Genomic DNA, 17,954 nt, shown 5'->3' with positions numbered 1-17,954 from the left:
TACAATTAAAAAAAAGTCAGCATTTATTTATTTTAATTTGCCAACAAATATTTGCAGGCATTACATTTGCATTAGCAGTAAAAATATTGCAATAAATCTTCAACTCACAAAGCTTTCTGTAACTATCTGTCAGGAAGTCTGTATCAACCTGAACTAAGCACCACCTCACATACACTTTTTCTTATTACTTTTAGGTTTAAAATTTCAGTTTTAACAATGTGAACCTATTTCATTAGATATAAATTAGAAATATGCACAGAATACACACAGGGCTACATTTCAGGGTAAGGCATTAAACATTTGATTTATAGTGATCAGCTACCTCGATCCTGCAAGCTGCATATCCAAATCTTTCCACAATAAAATTTCAAGACATATGCCATTGCAGGAAACACAGGTGGCTATAACTCACAGGGTGGGAGAGGAACAGGCTCCTTGACTCCATGGTCTCCCCTCCATCAGCACAACCACTGTTTCCAATGGCTGGAAAGCTGCATGAGAGTACTGCTATCACTCTCCATCGAATTCCCAACCCAACAGGAAATTACAGTGTTGCTGGTTCTTTTTTCTACAGTGACATCAAACATTTATAGTGACACATATAAGAATATATTATATATTTATATAAATATATAAAATATTTATATAAAATATATAAATAAATACATATACAAAATATGGCATTACTTTCCAGAGAGATGTTACATTTCACAGGCCACCTTTCCTTATCCAGATTTCACTGTCATACAGAATTTGTCATGAAGTTCAATAAACAATCAGCCTAAAAAAAAAAATGCTGCCAAAGACTTCCTTATGTAACAGCATTACACTTATCTTCATACTAAAATGACATATCTTAGCAGACAATTTAAATATTTAAATCCTATGGATCTTATTTAATGCTTTGATGCAGGCAAATAATTTCTACCAAAGTCAAAGGAAGCAACAATTGTGTGTAGCATAAGTGAAGCACACAGGTCTCAACAATTGTGGAGGCCCACAATCCTCCCATCTTGTTCGCATTGTTTTAAACAAAAGATCCTCGTACAGAATGCATACTTTGGCAGAGTATATGAAGACCACATAGAATAGATACAGCTTTTAAAAATAAATAAGCAAATAGAAAGGCTGGTACTGTAATGGAAATTTTTTGTCCATGAATATTCTATGTTAGCATGAAGGAAACAGGAAATTTAAGCTCTGTTGCACTAAATGAAGCAAAGGACAGATAGAAGAATGTTTTACAGAGAGCTTCAGTGCAACTGTTACTTATTCCAGTGGTATAATTCAGTGATGGGTACATTAAAAGTAAAATAATTAAAAAGAATTTAAAAGATTATCAGAATATTTGTACCTACATCAAATAATGAAACTTAATCTCTTCTGGAAACACCTCCTTCACTCCACAAATTCATTTCTGTTACCTAGAACAGGTCAGTGTTTATGCATATGGATCTATACATATTTGTAAAGCATCCCATACGTTTACTTTTTCTTTGCATACAGAAGTATACACTAGAATTATTGTGTAATATTTGGTATTCACATGTTACATTTAAATAAAGTTTATTTAAAAACAATTATATTACAGACTAACAGAATATTCATAATATATTTTACAGAAAAAAATAGTCATGTATTTATTTTAGAAATATGTTTCTTAAAAAGTTCTTTGAGATTTTTATAAAACTTTTTACCCGTGAAGATTCCCATCAGACCTGTAAAAAAAAAGCTTAACCTTAGCCTTGTGGGTTGTTTTTGTGTGTATGTGTGCGTTTTTGTTTTGCTTTAACAACTCTACAAGTTTACAATTCATAAATTATTTAAAATAAAAAACAGAATCTTTTGGGATCAAATTGGTCACAGGCCGTTCTTTAAAAAGTCAGTGGAGACTCCCTGAATCCATTCTGAAGTGCCTTGTGTTTTTCTTTCTCTCTGGGTATCGATAGTGCAGGTTGACAGGGGAATTCAGAGCTCCCTACATATTCTGTAGAAAGCCCAACATGTTTTAGTGGCAGGGTGCAGCTGCAGAGTCCATAGAGGCCTCTACTCCCCTAACTGCCACAGGAGGCAGTGCTCATAAACTCTTTGTGCAATGCAGTACATGGTGTTTGCCCAGCCCCACGAAGGCCTCTGCTCGGTTCAGCTGCCACACACAGATGCCAGAAGAGCTGGCATCCAGCCCTCATTTGCTTTCCAAGTTATAGCAGTGGACGTCTCCTTTTCCCTTGCCATCATATCCAGGAAGCGGTTGTCCATATTTATCCACGCACCAGCAATAACCTCTTTTTCGGCCTTTGGATGGACGACACTGAAACAGAATGGAGAACCTAATTAGCATAATTTTTGTTTTATTCCACTCTTAGCATTATACAGTAGGGATTCCTGCTTGTTTGATATCTGCACTGCTATATCCTAGCCATATATAGAACCAAACAGAAGATTTGATAGAATTGCTTGAATTAAATTGAAGATTTAACACCACTACAAAGTATTACAATAAAAATTAGTCTAATAGCCTGCCCATCAAGCACTTTGGATCTAATTATTCCATAATAAAACTGCTCTGAGAATTAGCAGAAAACAGCAGAATTAGGCAGCACAGTTTTTGTCTATTGAATACCAGGACTACTTAAAACAGCACAGACTGACGACTGAGACCCATCTTTGGAAAAGAAAGTCAACAGATTTGTTTTACACTAAAGCACAGGTCAAAGACAGCTCTTGCAGCAATAAATACCCTTGGTTTGCATCTGTTTGCTGGAAGAATTTCAATACTGTCATTGACATTTATTAACATATACATAATCCCTCTCTAATGTAGTTATCACTTCAACAACTGATAGGTGTACTAGAACTTTACATGTCTATTTTGCTATAAATGACTTTGCTTGTATATTAGTCTATGACCTACATCAATGTTAGAAATCAGATGCTTATTGGAATTTATTAACAAAAGTGACCAACCTGAAACTATCATTAAACAAGCAAAGATGCTGAACTTCTTTAGAAATAGTAATGCAGTAAAAGTAGATTTAAAAAGTCTGTCATGTACTAAGTAATGGTCTCTCCAAGAAACGAAAAATGGTAAAAGCTAAACTAAAGGAGAAGAGATGCTGCAGGTTACGTTTGGTGTGTAATCCCGGTCACAGTTCAGCCTAACAGTATTGCTGGAACACTGCAAGGTTTTCACTCCCTCAAAAGGCACATGCCTCCGCAGCACAGTTTTGCAATGGTCAACCTCCTTGCTAAGACATAGCCTCCAGTATGGCACAACAGAAGTTTCTGAGATTTGATGATGGAGGATTCACTGCAAATGCTAACAGAGAAGGTCATTTAGTCAGGACAGAAGGAATTCTGACTCCAAGAGAGTTTTTCAAAGATTAGTGTTTCATCTGTTGTTCCATCATGTGGAGGAAGAACAGACTAGACACGCTGAAGCCACATATGTTCCTCAATACTGTAAAAGCTATCATACAAACAAAGTAAATGAGCTCTGAGTTGACATCAGAGCAATTCAGGTATTTCAGAAGTTTACACTGGGTACCAGCTGTGGCTTTGCCACCAGGTAGTTAAACTTTGCTACTATCACTCCATTGCATTGCTCTCCAGAGTTTCATACGTCTTACTGTCCCTTGTCAATGGCCCACAAAGCTAAGTGTCTTTCCCAAGCACAGGTACATGAGGAAATATCAAGTAAATGTTAGGCTTTACATGTTGCACAAAGTGTCTGACCCTTTGATGTCTAGTTTAGGACCTCAGGTGAAAGGGCAATATGTCAGAAAGAAGTGTGAATATGGGCCACTCCTGGGACTGCCTGCAGCAGCAGGTTGGTCCCTGAGCCAATTAATTTGTGGCAGCAGAGATTAGTGTAGACAGTTCTCACTAGGAAGCTGTGAAAGAGAGATGAGAGCAGATCACACATTAGACACCAATCACTGAACATACTGTCTTGGCAGAAACCCAAGTTTCCAGCTTGCTTATTTTATTTGTAAATATATAAATAAATAACATTAATCACCATAACTGAAAATTAATCTAGCCTTGTGACATATTTTTGAGTAGGAAGTCTAATGAAGAAATAATACAATGCCTTCTCTTTGAATCTGCAGTCCTTCTGCATTAGCTGTATAGAAATGAATGGCAATCCTGCCAGTGGGATGACAAAATTAACTTGAAGAATATCAGCTTTTATAGGAGAGGGTGAAGAATTTCAAGCCTACTGAGAGGACAGCTACATTAATAATTTGCTAAACTACATGATTAGCTTGTGTTTGAATTCTAGTCACTCGGTCAGTTGTTTCCCTGCATCAAATCTTTAAATATAAAAGCAATGTAAATTTTAGAATCATTTATTGTTTCAAAGTCCAGACTAGTACTTGTATGTGCTCTTCACGATTTCTGCGAATGCCTGTTCTAAGTTCACCAACACCAAGAGGATGTGTTTCTTAAATTTTGGTGGTAAGTGGACTGGATTCTACCTTAAGAGGTATTCACATTTAGCACACTAAATCCTTCATGCTCAGTTTTGAGTAATTCATAAACAGTTGCTTTTGCATGATTTACGTTTTACAGATAAGGAAAAGGAGGCAGCAGTTATGGAGTTGTTTTTCCCAAGAGTAGAGGCACAGATGGGGCCTGAATTAAAGCACGGGGTTTCTGGCTGTTGGCCTGTTTTTCCGGTCATGAAACTACACTTCTACTAATAATAGTAACACAGCCTCCCCTTTTAGAAGTACTATATGAAGTATGTTACACAACTCTGACTGATTCATAGGCTTGCATCACTGTCAAAACAAATGATCAATTAAAGTTATCGCGTGTTGTTGGTGGTTTTGATTGCATTTTACAGTTGCATAATCAATTTTTGGAATTAACTATAGCACAGTCTGCAGAAACTAATGGCTATTTTTTCCCAAACAGGTTGTCTAGAAGAAATAAAAAATGAAACCCTTGGATTATTTGGGCTAGAGCTTTACAGCTAAAATGTCACTGAAGAAACGAGAAAAATTACCTCTTGCAGTCTGTTATTTTGTACTACCTGATCATCCATACTGTCAATACTAAAGTGCTTCTGATTCAAAAGTGATGCTTTTTACCCTGAAACAGCTAGCTTGCATTCCATACTGAAATACTGGACAATTCATATGGAAAAAAAGTTTAGATAAAAGTATTCACTCTTCTGAATTTTACACTGCACACAAATTTCAAGGCTTTTCTGTATGACTTCAGAAGTCCAAAAAGCTGGAAAACTGCCCAAGCAGTGCAGTCAATAATTACTTCTGATAGAAGTACCAGCTGCCAGCCCCATGCCACCTGCCCCTCTCCCCTCCACAAAGAAGTGCCACAGAGGCATTTGTGGGGCACAGCAAAGCATATGGTATCCTGCTGAATTCCTGATCAGCTCAGAGGTCTCCATGGAGCTACAACCATGGTCTCCTGAAGCAGAGTGCAGACAGCCTTGACATACACCTCAGGCCATGCTGGCTCTTGCCAAGCCCAGTTGTTTTCAGTGGAACAATGCCAGCTCACATTTAGGAATATCTGGTTCTGGTATACAAATATGGGGCAATAATTATAATTCCATCAAAACTTTCTTCGCATGCCTGAGGCAAAACCATGCCTGTATTAACCTAGTTCATGTAACTATACCTATATATACACCATACTTGAATAGTGTAAGCTAATGTGTGTGATTTATTAAGATAAAGAAATCTAAATTTTATAATGTTTGATTTTAACAAAGTTTATATATAAACACAAGGTCTTAAGTTATTTTCATGTTATACCTTGACAGATGAATTTAAGTTCTTGAAATTGTTGCACATATGCAAATTACTCTCTATAGTTACTTCTGAAAAATCTCTCTAGATGTCCACAAATATCAAGAAAAATAATTGCTTTCAACTCGACTGCAAGAGCAGGTGACCAGGAAGGCAGAATATACTAAAACACAAAGTACCTCCTGAATGAGTTTTCATGGTTTCCAGAGTAATCATAATTTATCTGATTCCTACCATCATACCTCTATATACATGAACATCCTAGGCAGTGCTTTTAGCATTCATTTCCAGAATTAAAAGTGCTCAAAATGTTCCTTTTTTGCAATGGATTTACTGTTTCCTAACACATTTTTTTCCGAATTTTGTTGTCATGACAAAATTGAATTACAGATTGAACGAGTAATAGCAAAGAAGGAAATTAATACACCTGCAATTCCCAAAATCAGGCCTTCATTTTGATCCTCCAAAAAGAAAAAAAAAAAAACAAATGATATTGCTGTACTGTCTTGCAGAGAGTGGATTCAATCTGACCAGGACTCATTCACTTATAAAAAGGATGCTTTTTTTTTTTTCTAGGAGATAATTATACAAAGGTAACTCAAATACATTATTTTTGTCTTATATTTTCTAAGTGTGAGAAGCAGCCTCTCTCTGTAAGCCCTATCTGTGAAGGCTTGTGCCAGGGGTTGATTAAGATTCATTTTAAGGAAGAGCACCCAAACTACATTACACATATTGTATTTACTGATATGGACTCAATTTTCAGGCATCTCTTACAAGATTCTGAGCTGTCCCAAACTATCATGAAACTACTTGGAGCAGTGCAAATTGGCACAGTGCTTGCCAAGACTGGCCAAGTATGAAAGTGCTCCTTCAACATCTATGTTTTCTGACCAGAGGGGCTGTTGCACATAGCATATCAACCTTTTCTAAAGCAGCTTGAAAGTTTCCAGATAACATGGAGACTACGTGCTGTGCAGACGCTTGTCTTTGCTCTGTACCAACACCTTACTTTAGTAAATGAACTTCTAGGAATTAAGACTAGAAAAGAGTATCCATAAAAAGACTATCCATATTTTTCCCCCTCCGTATTTTTTTTTCTGCCTCAGTTAGAGAACCATGACTGTACAGTGAGGCACTTTAGTATGTGCTCACTGTGGATCTGATTTACCATATATACACACTAGGGACAGTGTGCAAACCACCGCATTTTTGCTGACAAAGCTAAAACTTTGAAGTCTAAAGACAGATGAGAGGAACATCTACTGAACAAAGTAAATACCAATCTGTGGTTTTCTGTAATACCTAGAGGAGGGTAAGTACTGCAAGATGCTTGCATATCTTCAGTGCAGTTACATGACATGCTGTTCTGAAGTAGCTAAGCAAATACTTCTATGGCACAGCCACAAAACAGTCCTTGCCTTGCTCCACAGAGTAGTTCACACAGCAGTCTGTGGCATTTCCTGAATGAATGCAGACTGGGATTTGAGCCCTGCTGTCTGCTAATTTACATGCAGTGAGACATGAATTGACAGTGGGTTCTCAAAACTAAAGAAAAAGAAACTCACCCTGCTTGGGAGTTACCACCACCTGCCTGGGAAAAGCTTGGAAGTAATACAAATTTGGCAGTGTGCAGCCAAGGTCAGAACACTGGAAACCTCACCCCTATTTCAAACAGCCTACCTGACACTGCCAGCTCATTGCAGAGCTCCAGGGAATACCTGAAAGGTTAAGACTGTTTCTAAGAAAGCTGGAAGCCAAACAATGGGGAGATACCGCTCTTAAAATAAGGTTGCCTCTTCTGAGGTTGGTCTCTCACTTCTAACTAACAAACTATTATGCAGTAATGCACTAAGTCAGCCACTCTTGGTTACCAGACATAAAGAGGCTGACTTCTGTAAACCCAAATGTGAAAAACAAGATAGTCTACAAACAAAATCTGTCCTTACAGAGTTTGCCTTGAAGGAAATCTGAAGGACTTTTTTGAATTCTGAAAATTTTGGAACTATAACAAGAAATACATTTGGAGATAGGTCACTATCTAAACAATTGTATTAGATGAAATGTGCATACAAAGAAAAAATGTTATGTCTTGCAATTCTGCAAGTTCTTGAATAAGCTTCAAGAGTAGTACCAAATGGAGAATGCTGCTTTAGAGCATGAATGTATTGCATACATGTATATACCTTCCACTTAGGTCTGCATTTGCAAAGAGAGAAAAAAAAAAAAAAAAAGAGGAGGAAAAAAAAGAGGAGTGGGCTGAGGAGCCAACCTTGCTACAGAATAACTACTAGATGTATAACTTCCATGATAACATGACCTGGATTTTGGAAATGATCTGTGTAGTGCATAAAGGACAGACACATGCTTTTCTCAAATTGCTTTTTGTAATATAAACCAACACAGTTCTTCTAGGAACTTTCAAGCATCTATTTACAATTCAAAGCATTGATCTATTGCAGTCATATGGCAACTGCAACATTTAGCTCTGTGGGTTATTACAGAGGCATTGCTTTTTTTAAACTGAAGGGCATTAGTATCTAGGACACTGGCCAACCTGTGTGTGATTAAGTTGGAAGTTTCTCAAATTAATCTGCTGTCATAACCAACAGAAAATAAAAACATTATCCCCATTTGACAAAGTTCAACAGTATCAGCTCAGGACCTAAAATTGGGATTAAACTAGCTTCTTTTTAAAGTGATATATAAAATATATATATAATGCACTTTGCTGGCAAGATCCTTCAACAGCAACATAGAATAAGTGAAATGTATTCACTGAAATGCTCAAGACACTGTACTTACTTGCTTTTTCTTGTAGAACCCTTTCTTGTCACAATTTGGAATATGGAAACCCCTGGGACTCAAGACATTCAGGATCTTTAGGTGATTTAAAGTGTCTTCCATTTCTCTACGACAAGGACCCTGTTAGTGAGCACATTTGAAAAAACATATATGAAATTTCATTTACAAATTCTGTTCTTCACAGAAGAGTTAATAAATCTGCAAAGGGTAAGAATCACAAAAACAAATCTATTAAAAGAAATGTCAAAAAGCAAAACAATCACAGATGAAATTCTGACATTATTCAAGACAAAACTGATTTCTAAGCACTGAAGGCCCTATGCCATGCTTGCAATCAGACTAACATTTCCAGCTGAAATTACAGCTGTAAGGAAGACTTGACCATTACGTAAATCAGTCATATATAACATATATTGTGAAAAGCTGATCCTCACCAAGTGGGAAAAGAAAGCAGACAATTGAGAACAAACTGCTTTGTAAATCTTCACTAACGTCATTTTATTTCTGTGATTCTGCTAGATTTAAAGACTTGAATGCAATGGATTAAATTGAAAACACGCAGTTTGGCATACTGTATATGCCTTTATAAATATATTGCAACTTTGGACAACAATTCCAAATTTCAGCTGGACCAAATGTATGCACCCATGCAAATGAATGGTTGCACACAGCATTTTCGGTAGATAAGTACATAACTTTTTGCACCAGTTTCTCCATATGCAAAAGGAAGACAATGGTGTAGTGTGGATTAGCTCTAATACAATGACATAAAAACTTCCAGAACCACTTCTAAAAGCATGTCTCAAACACCAAACTAATTGTTTCTCATTGCAGGCCTTTAGGGTACAGTATAAAATGTTACCAGACCAATTTTACAGCCAGAAATCCAGGAGTAGAAGAGTTCAAGTTTTGCCAGAGGCCAAGAAGGCAGCCAGTATCAGCAGAAGGATCAGAATTCAAGAATCACAGCCTCTACATACTCTGTGTTTAGCTACATGCTGCTCTGAGCACATTACTGACTCAATTCACTAGCCTGATTCTTCAATAGACACCCCAAAAAGTTCTTTTTCACAGTTGCAGGGGTTTAAAACATTTAAGTTGTTCTATCAACACAAAGACCCACTAGTACAATTCTTAATTAGTGAAGTAATGATATTACTACTTGCAAGCATAAATGTTAAGTTTGTTGATATGAAGTGCCTTTCATGTGAGTGTCTGAAAGCATACAGACTCCACAGCTCTGCTGAAGTTTAAAAAATAAATTTTTGGTAAGCAAAGATCTTCCTTGCTGCTTTCATACATTTTTGTTCAGTATCAATCTCACAAGCTCTAAACAAGCTATTTAAATTGGTGCTCTTATTGGCAACTCCTTAAATAAATGGTTCAGACACCAACTACAAATAACACACACAAAGATTTTTTGAGTTAGTTTTGGAGTTAGTTTTGAGTTAGGCCTACAAAAAGAGCAACAGCCTTTTTTAACTATTATCTTGAAGCAGGTTTCAAAAGTAAAAGGATGAATATTAAAGCTAAGATGTAGACATGGGCATAATGGCATTTGCTTGCAAAGGTAACTGCCTCAAACGGACCTGGTTCTGGTTCCAGTTCCTACAGATATATGCAGATTTAGTAAATCAGTGTGCCTTTACACACAGGGCCTGATTATCATGTACGTGAAACATTTATCCTAGTTAAGGCTAGAACCCTATTTCCTCAGAGCTACAAACGCTCATTATTTTACTGGAAGAGGTTTATTTCAAGTTTTTGGGAAGAAGGCATGCTAAAACTTGGATACTTAAGTGTTTTTACTAGACAGCTGGACATCAATGACAAACTGAACTAACAACTGTGTTAACTTGGAGGCCACACACTCTTCAGACACAGCTTTCCACCTCACAGGTTTCAAAACCTTCTCTTGCAGGTAGGAAGCCTTGTCTGGTTTCACCACAACTGTTTTGATGAGATGCCAAAATATATCCATCCATATTTTTAAGTCAGCTGGCACAGGCACAAGGATAACCACCATGCCAGCAGTCAAGAAATGCACAAACAGGAATTATTGTCCCATCAGATTCACCACATTCTGGCTGCCCTGCAAATACTCTTTCTACTGGGCACAGTAAGCTGGAAGCAATAGCAGCTTGTGTGCTGTGAACCATTACATTTATGCAGTGGCACTAAACAACTACTGCAAGTGGAGGTGGTGTTCAGCACGTCATAGAAATAATGACTTGAGACTTAGTTTCAGCTGAAGCTAAGTCATCCCCCTTGATTTGCTTCATGGAGTATGAACACAATACCACCACACTGAACGTCAAATGTCTTCCTTTTTTCCATTGTTTTGCAACCCAATAATGCTGTTTGCAACCAAGTTTACCAAATAATGACACTACTAAACATGTCACAGAAAACACTCATAGAAACATGTGGAAACAAGATTTTTTGCCAAGAGCTGACACAGTGAAAATTACATTAAAATCAATGTAAACACCAGTGCATTAGGCCTCTGTGTCTTCTGAACATGATCTGTTTGGTCAGCTGCTTATCTGCATTTGCAGATCCAACAGTTGTATTGGCCAAACGGCCAGAATACCCTAAATAGGTACAGCAATAACCATTTTTATTTATCTTGTCAAATGCACAACATGCACATACACACAAAGGCACATACATGCAGTGAAATCTCTTAGCTTTTATAAAAGCACTTACATATTCAGTTTCTTGTTTGGATTCGGAAGAGAAATTCAGTGTATCGGTACTCTGTGAATCATATTCCACTTTATAGCGCTGTGTATTTTTGGCTTGCTCTTTCCTGATGATATCTATTTTGATGTGCGGTGGATGCAATTTCAAATCTGGCACCCTGTGGGAGTTTGGGATGGCCTGATTTTCTATGCTACTGGTACTCCTGTCTTCTTCTGAATCACTGGAATTTCCTATGAAAAGAACAAATTCAGTGAAGAAACAAAGTTAGTCAACCGCCAGCTGAGTCTGGAAGGGCAACAGACCACTAGACTACTCTACATCTTCAGTTTTTCTGTACAAAAATCTTATATAAAAACACGAGCAATTCAGTATTCTGCACGCATCAGGAAGTCTATAGGCTATGTGTAAAGAACTGCAGTGAATTTTCTAACTGAAAAATCTCTTCAGTCCTAGTGAGCCTTTCAAGTATACCATTCCACCACCTGTGCTAGGTGCCTATGAATGTACACCCTGCCTTGCTAATCACTTGAAAAGTATTTACGTTCACTTCATTTCAAACTATTTGCAAACCACTACCGCCCAAGTTTCTCACTCCTCATTTTTTTTTTTGCTGGTTTCCCTTCCCGGCAGGAGGAGGCAGGTCTGCCAGGTGTGGAGCCCTGCCAGCACCTGGCCCTGAGTCAGAGCTCTGTTAGCAGCCTGACCAACATGGGTCGTGCAGAGCATTCAAATCATGTACTTCTGACCCAGAACAGATTTAAACAACTTTAATTTAATACAGCTAACACGAGTATGTTATTGGATGGAGAGCAACTCTTCATCTTCCCCAAGAGAGTAAATTAAAAAAAAAAGCGTTAATAAAAAATTCTACCATGCTGAGTTTGATGGTTCTAATTAACTATTTTTAACGCTGTTTTTCTCTCTTAGTTTTATTCCACATACATAACAGGAAAGAAAAAAAAAATAGCACATTTTCATTCCTCTACTATTAAATTCAAAAATATTTCTAGTTGTATAAAATATATTTTGGGGTAGTGGATAAAAAAATTACCATTCATTCTGTAGTGGTGTCACAGGACAAACATCTACTTTCATTATGAGTTTCAAAAATATTTTTTCATTAAACTATCATCCACAAAACTACAGGAGAAACCTACAGGAAACTACAGGATTATTTTTTCCAAAATACTGCATAAGCCCAGCGTTCCTGTACCTTCTGAGGTATTTGTCTACACAGCATTTCTCTCTTAGAAGACTCTTGCAATGTAACTGTAACTGGCTGCATTTCCTCCATGGAATTTTTCAAGTCTGGATACTCCTGCTACTGTCAGCTAAGTCCCACTAGTTGCTGCGTTTTGGTGCCTTGGCTGCTGGCCACTTTTTTTCTCTCTCTTTTTATTTTTTATTTTTTTCCCTTTAAGGAAATCACATTGTGAGCACATAATGATAACTGATGTGCAAGAAGCATCCTGAAAATCTGTATTAAAATTATACTCGACGGCTCACTGGAAAACCACAAAAGCCAAGAAATTTAGTGCTAAAACTGAAAGCCCATGTTCACATAGCTCATTTGAGTCTCGTTATTTCAACACATACAGTATCCTGGCACTGGCCATTCACAGGAACTGAGGAGGAAAACAAGGAGGAGGCGGCGGGATCAGAGTTAACATCTTGGTACTGGTGGTTTTAGTGTAGCCACTGCTGGCAATGAACATAATTGACCGGGAAAATCCAACTCCCAGTGCAAATGGATTAAGGAAGTTCAAGTCTTAAGTCTAAATTTCCTGGCTTTTGTGGGTTTAACTCAGACTCTCAGCAGTATTTGAACATATTTTTGGTGGCTTAATGTCCTGTTTTTAAACAGTGGTATTTTTTTTTCCACATTCTCAGTGAATTTTGCAATAAATGACAATAAAATGTTATAAACCTAAATCTTCTAGATATAAGTACTGTGACTACTGTGTTTTCTCATCTGTCCATTTTTTTTTAAGTTTACCTACTATAAAAAAAGTAGAAAGTATTCTTAATGTGCATTGAGTAATCAGCATGCTGATCATTTCACAGTTTGTATAGACCACCACATACTGACAGAATTTCTTACACTTGAATTCAGAATGGTCATAACGCCACACTTTAAATGGTAAAGCATATTCCATTAACTCAATTCTACAGAAGTTGGTGCCATGGTACCTCTACATCCTGTTGTAATGGAAACAAAACTGCTACAAAAGTTGCTTCTTCTCTTTCAAGAACAGATTAGAAGGTTTGTATATGAACAGTAATACTTCAGACTTTTGTGTGCCAAAACCTGAATTGTAAAGTCAGTGGCCTACTTTAGTTGGCATTAAGAAGTTCCTGCAATACACACCATCCACACTGATTTCTAGCAATTTCTAGTGAAGACCAAAACTATAGCACATAACGCAGGACAAAGCTACATGAAAGGGAGGTGTGATCCTGCTCAGGGAGGGAGGGCACCATGCCACAACCTTAGTTCCCAAGCTTCAGATTTAGAGCTGAAACTGGAGCGTTACCCACGAGGAGGCAGGTACTATGTGTACACACAGGTTCAGCATAATACTTCTTTTTTGCACCCTGAATTTTCAACCTTAATGCCTTGAATGTGAGCTGTAGAGACCTACTTTGCACTTTTTAAGCAATCAAAGCTCCTACTGACTCCAAAACAGGAATTCTTCCTGCGCCAAGAATGCAAAAACAGGAACTCAGCATTCTGACTATTTAGCCTGAAAATGGAAATATTTTCATCAGGGAACCAACATTCAGCTCTGTCTTTCCCCTCCTCTAACAGTCATTGTTAAAAGCACTGCCCCTCCACGAAACACTGCCAAGTCTCACGTATCGAGGAGACTCCCTCCGTTTTCAATTCATTTGAAGGATGAATAGTCAAAGCCAAGTTCATGTGATGAAGGAAGCTGTTCCATGTTCCAATGAGATTTAAAACTGCAGTGAGTACCTCTGAACTCTCGCTCATTTAAAGTATGAACAGCCTGGGAACAGCACATAAATAATTATAATAAGGCATCTCTTAGTCTCATAGCAGCCAGTTAACTGGAACACTGGTGCCACTTCCTCAGCTAAGGAAAGGCCAGCCAAAGAGTCCCTGTAACCTAGCAGAAAAACTCCTGGCTTTTTAAAAATGCAAACAGTGGAAAGCCTTTTGACACACTTTTCTATTAAATAAATGTTAACATACTTGCTGTTGGCTAACAAACAGTTTAATGAAATGTTTGCACAGGGCTGAGTTTTCTTGATCCGAATCCCAATTTTTCCTGCCTCTAAAGTTTCCAAATATGCATGCTAACAGAACTTTTTCCAGCTGTCCCTTCCTCTTCAAACCAAACAGAACCTGCTCGGTGAACGTCTCATTTACAAAATATGTAAGAGGTACGGGAAAGCCTTCGTTTGTCTGAAGGTTTATTTGCAATGCAGGGAAAAACAACATCCTCTTAAACACTGCTGTGCAAACACTTTGTTCTGAACAACCACCTTCAAGGGCCAGGAAAACATAACTTTTTTTTTTTTTTTTTTTTTTTTTTAATTCCTGGGCTTATCACTGCCCTGATGTAATCACGCTGCAGCACAACAGCTAGCCCACACTCTCTAGTTTTCTCGCACCCTCTTTCCAGGAACACCAGGCACAAATCTCAAGGATTACACTGTCTCCTCTTCAACTGGGCAGACTCACGACCCAAGTGAGGAGCACACAACGCCTTCCCTCCCCCAAACTGCTCTCAGAAAGAGCAACTTTGCCTCTTTCGCGAAGGATTACTTCACAGCACCAGGGGTGAAGATAAAAAAATAAATAAATAACGATAGTAAGAGACACAAGAGGTTCACCTCCCTCTTCCTTTGGGGTAAAATAAACCAAAAAAAAGAGCATCCCTCCTTCAAAAGCGACCCCAGCCCTGGCTGCCCGACCTCCCCGGCGCGCGTGGTTACTTTGTAACTTCCCGAAGAAAGAATGAAGCAGCCGCTTACCTTCAGCCAGCGGCCCGGGCAGCACGAAGGCCCGCAGCTTGCCGTCCCCCGTGGCGTTGGTGCAGAGCCCGCGGCCCTCCAGCAGCGCCTGCAGCGGCCGCGCCTCCTCCCGCTGCGGCTGGCAGCTGAGGCCGGCGCCGCAGCGCTCCGTGTAGATCCCGCAGGGCTGCCCCAGGCGCAGGGCGCAGGTGAGGCAGCAGCCGCAGCCGGGCTCCCGCACCCGCTCGGCGCAGTCGGGCTGCAGGGGCTTGCACTGCTGCAGCGCCCGCGCGTCGCAGGGCTCGCAGCGGACCACCGGCCCCGCCAGCGCCAGCGCGGCCGCCGCCCGACGGCCTAGCAGCGCCAGCGCCGCCGCCGCCACTGCCCACAGCACGCCGGGCCGCGGCACCATGGCAACCGGGGCCGCCGGGAGGCGCCCCCGCGCAGCTCGGCCCGGGGGGAGCGCCCCGGGCTGCGCCGCTCACGGGACTCGGGGCGGCAGCGCCGGCCGCCGCTCCTCGCCCGGAGCTGCGGGGCAGGTAAAGGCAGCGGCCTCTCGCAGCCCGGCCGGCGCGAGGGGAGGAAGCGGTGCCCGCAGCACGCTCGCACCGACCCCTCTCTCTCTTCAGCCGCCGGCCTTTGGTAGCATAAAGGTGATAGAAGAACTCGCTGGCAACAAAGGCAACTTTTCCTTCCTATCCCCCCCCTCCGCCCAGCAGAGCGCCTCAACCACTTGGCTTGAAACTAACGTTGATGGCTTTTTTTTTTTTTTTTTCCACACACAACACTGAAAAAAAAAAAAAAAAAACGCTTCCAAAAGTAAAAAAAATAAAAATAATCAAAATAATAATAAAAAAGCCCAGACGGTCTGAAGAAAACTTGTTTCAAAAATGCTTAGAAAAAGAAAATTAAAAAAAAATTAAAAAAAAGCAAGGGTGAGAGGGCTAAGAAAAAAAAATAAAAATAAAGCGAACACGGCTCCCTTCTTTTTTATTCTCTTTGTTGGCTGCTTCCCGCCTCCGCTCCCCGCGACTCTGCGCCCATCTGTCCGGCGGCGCTGCCCGGCCCTGCCATATATCGGCACGGCCGCCCCCCGCCCCGCCCCGCCCCGCGCCGCTCCGCTCCCTGCCGCCCCGCCGAGGCCGCGCAGCGCCCCGCGGCGGCAGTGCGGGGGCTCGGCGCGGCCCCGCGGCGGTCACTGGGGGCTGGGGGCTGGGGGCTGGGGAGGGGCCCGCGGCGGTCCCTGGGGTTTATGGGCACTTCTTAGTGAGGGGCGTTTCGTGTTTGTTTTTTTTTGTTGTTCTTTAGGGGATAAGTGCTGTGTATGTACTTGTGTCCCCGTGGCACCGGGAGGGGATGTACGAGCAAAGCTCCCGGGCAGTGCCCTTTTTTGGGCTCCTCTCTACAATCCTGCCTGCTTCGGGGCTGAAAGCCTTCCCTCACACACACGCTTGCACAGATGTTACTCTCTGGCACACGATCACTCGGTACACGTGGTGATCCAGGCCCGTGGATGCAGCTCCCCCATCTTCCTAAAGCGTTCTCTGAGCTCTTTAAAACTTTTCCCTCAGTCCGCGAGAAAATGCTTTCCATTGCAACATCCTCATAAGTCTGTGGGAAAAAAAAAAAAAAAAAAAGCAAGCCCTACAGTCGATTTTGCACACTGCATGTGTTTTCGCTCTGTAGCCAGTGCAAACTCTGCCCCCACTCTGCTTGTCTTGTTTTGCTTAACTTTGGTGGAGAAAATTTGAATTGCCAATGTAAGAATTTGTGACCATCCTTTCTGCAGCACTTCTCAGACCTAACACAGAAGGATATGGTGCAATATATATGTAGGCACATATATGGCCTTTCTATCACAGGATCCTGCTCCGTATACAAAGTAAAACGAATAATGCTTACAGATACTGGCGTATACAAATACTGTCTGCCATGGAAATGATGAGCCAAACCATTACGCTGTTTTTAACCCCTGTGTTATTAACATTGAAGTTCACCTTCCGGTAATTCATCAGCTGTTCACGTGTCTAAATTCAAGTGGAAAAGTGTAGTTTTCAAGTGGAGATGTTATCACTCAAAGTACTGCCCTGAGAATCTCCAAATCTGCTCTTTTTTACAAATCAAATCTTTTTTAGAACATTAAAATCAGCTCTGGCTTGTTTTCTTCATTCTTTGTTCAGACAGTACCTTCCAAAATACTGTCTGGAAAGCAACACCGTACTTAAAAAGACCAAAAAAAAAAAATAAAAAGGTTTTATGCGTAAATAATGTGATGCAAGAGTTAATAGAGACTTTTCCTAGGGAAATAAAATGAATGAGGTGTTGGAAGAGAGGTCAGATTCGCTTAATATCCCGATAGGCGACTGCACCAACGATTTTCAGCCTTTTGTCCTCTTGCTCATTTTGTTAATTGACCGAAAGAGGTCGCCGGTTGTCCAGTATTGGATTCGAGACTCACTAAATCTGAGCGAACCCAGCCACATGGGGGGAATTAAAAAAGCACTTGTACACTGCGTATTTTCCTTCCTTCCTTCCTTCCTTCCTTCCTTCCTTCCTTCCTTCCTTCCTTCCTTCCTTCCTTCCTTCCTTCCTTCCTTCCTTCCTTCCTTCCTTCCTTCCTTCCTTCCTTCCTTCCTTCCTTCCTTCCTTCCTTCCTTCCTTCCTTCCTTCCCTCCCTCCCTC

General features: G+C 40.3%; 1 protein-coding gene across 1 annotated transcript; it reads right to left on the bottom strand.

Annotated features, from left to right (window-relative positions):
• On the bottom strand, positions 1–16,297 carry IGFBP3 (insulin like growth factor binding protein 3). The gene is made up of 4 exons (XM_084282713.1): positions 15,294–16,297; positions 11,298–11,524; positions 8,589–8,708; positions 1–2,311 (listed from the first exon to the last, which is right to left on the bottom strand). Exons 1-4 carry the CDS (start codon positions 15,682–15,684, stop codon positions 2,186–2,188), a joined length of 864 nt encoding a protein of 287 aa, XP_084138839.1. The 5' UTR covers positions 15,685–16,297; the 3' UTR covers positions 1–2,185.
• Positions 16,298–17,954: the final 1,657 nt, after the last annotated feature.

Source organism: Netta rufina, assembly GCF_964035555.1.
Source record: "Netta rufina genome assembly, chromosome: 2".
NCBI classification, from domain to species: domain Eukaryota; kingdom Metazoa; phylum Chordata; class Aves; order Anseriformes; family Anatidae; genus Netta; species Netta rufina.
This window is presented reverse-complemented; position numbering and strand designations above follow the sequence as displayed.

Excerpts from the sequence above, each read along its gene's own strand:
- IGFBP3 (XM_084282713.1), bottom strand. The coding sequence starts at position 15,684 with ATGGTGCCGCGGCCCGGCGTGCTGTGGGCAGTGGCGGCGGCGGCGCTG. Across the intron at positions 8,709-11,297 it reads CCAAACAAGAAACTGAATAT|GGTCCTTGTCGTAGAGAAAT; the intron begins GTAAGTGCTTTT and ends GCTCACTAACAG. Across the intron at positions 2,312-8,588 it reads GGTTCTACAAGAAAAAGCAA|TGTCGTCCATCCAAAGGCCG; the intron begins GTAAGTACAGTG and ends ATTCTGTTTCAG.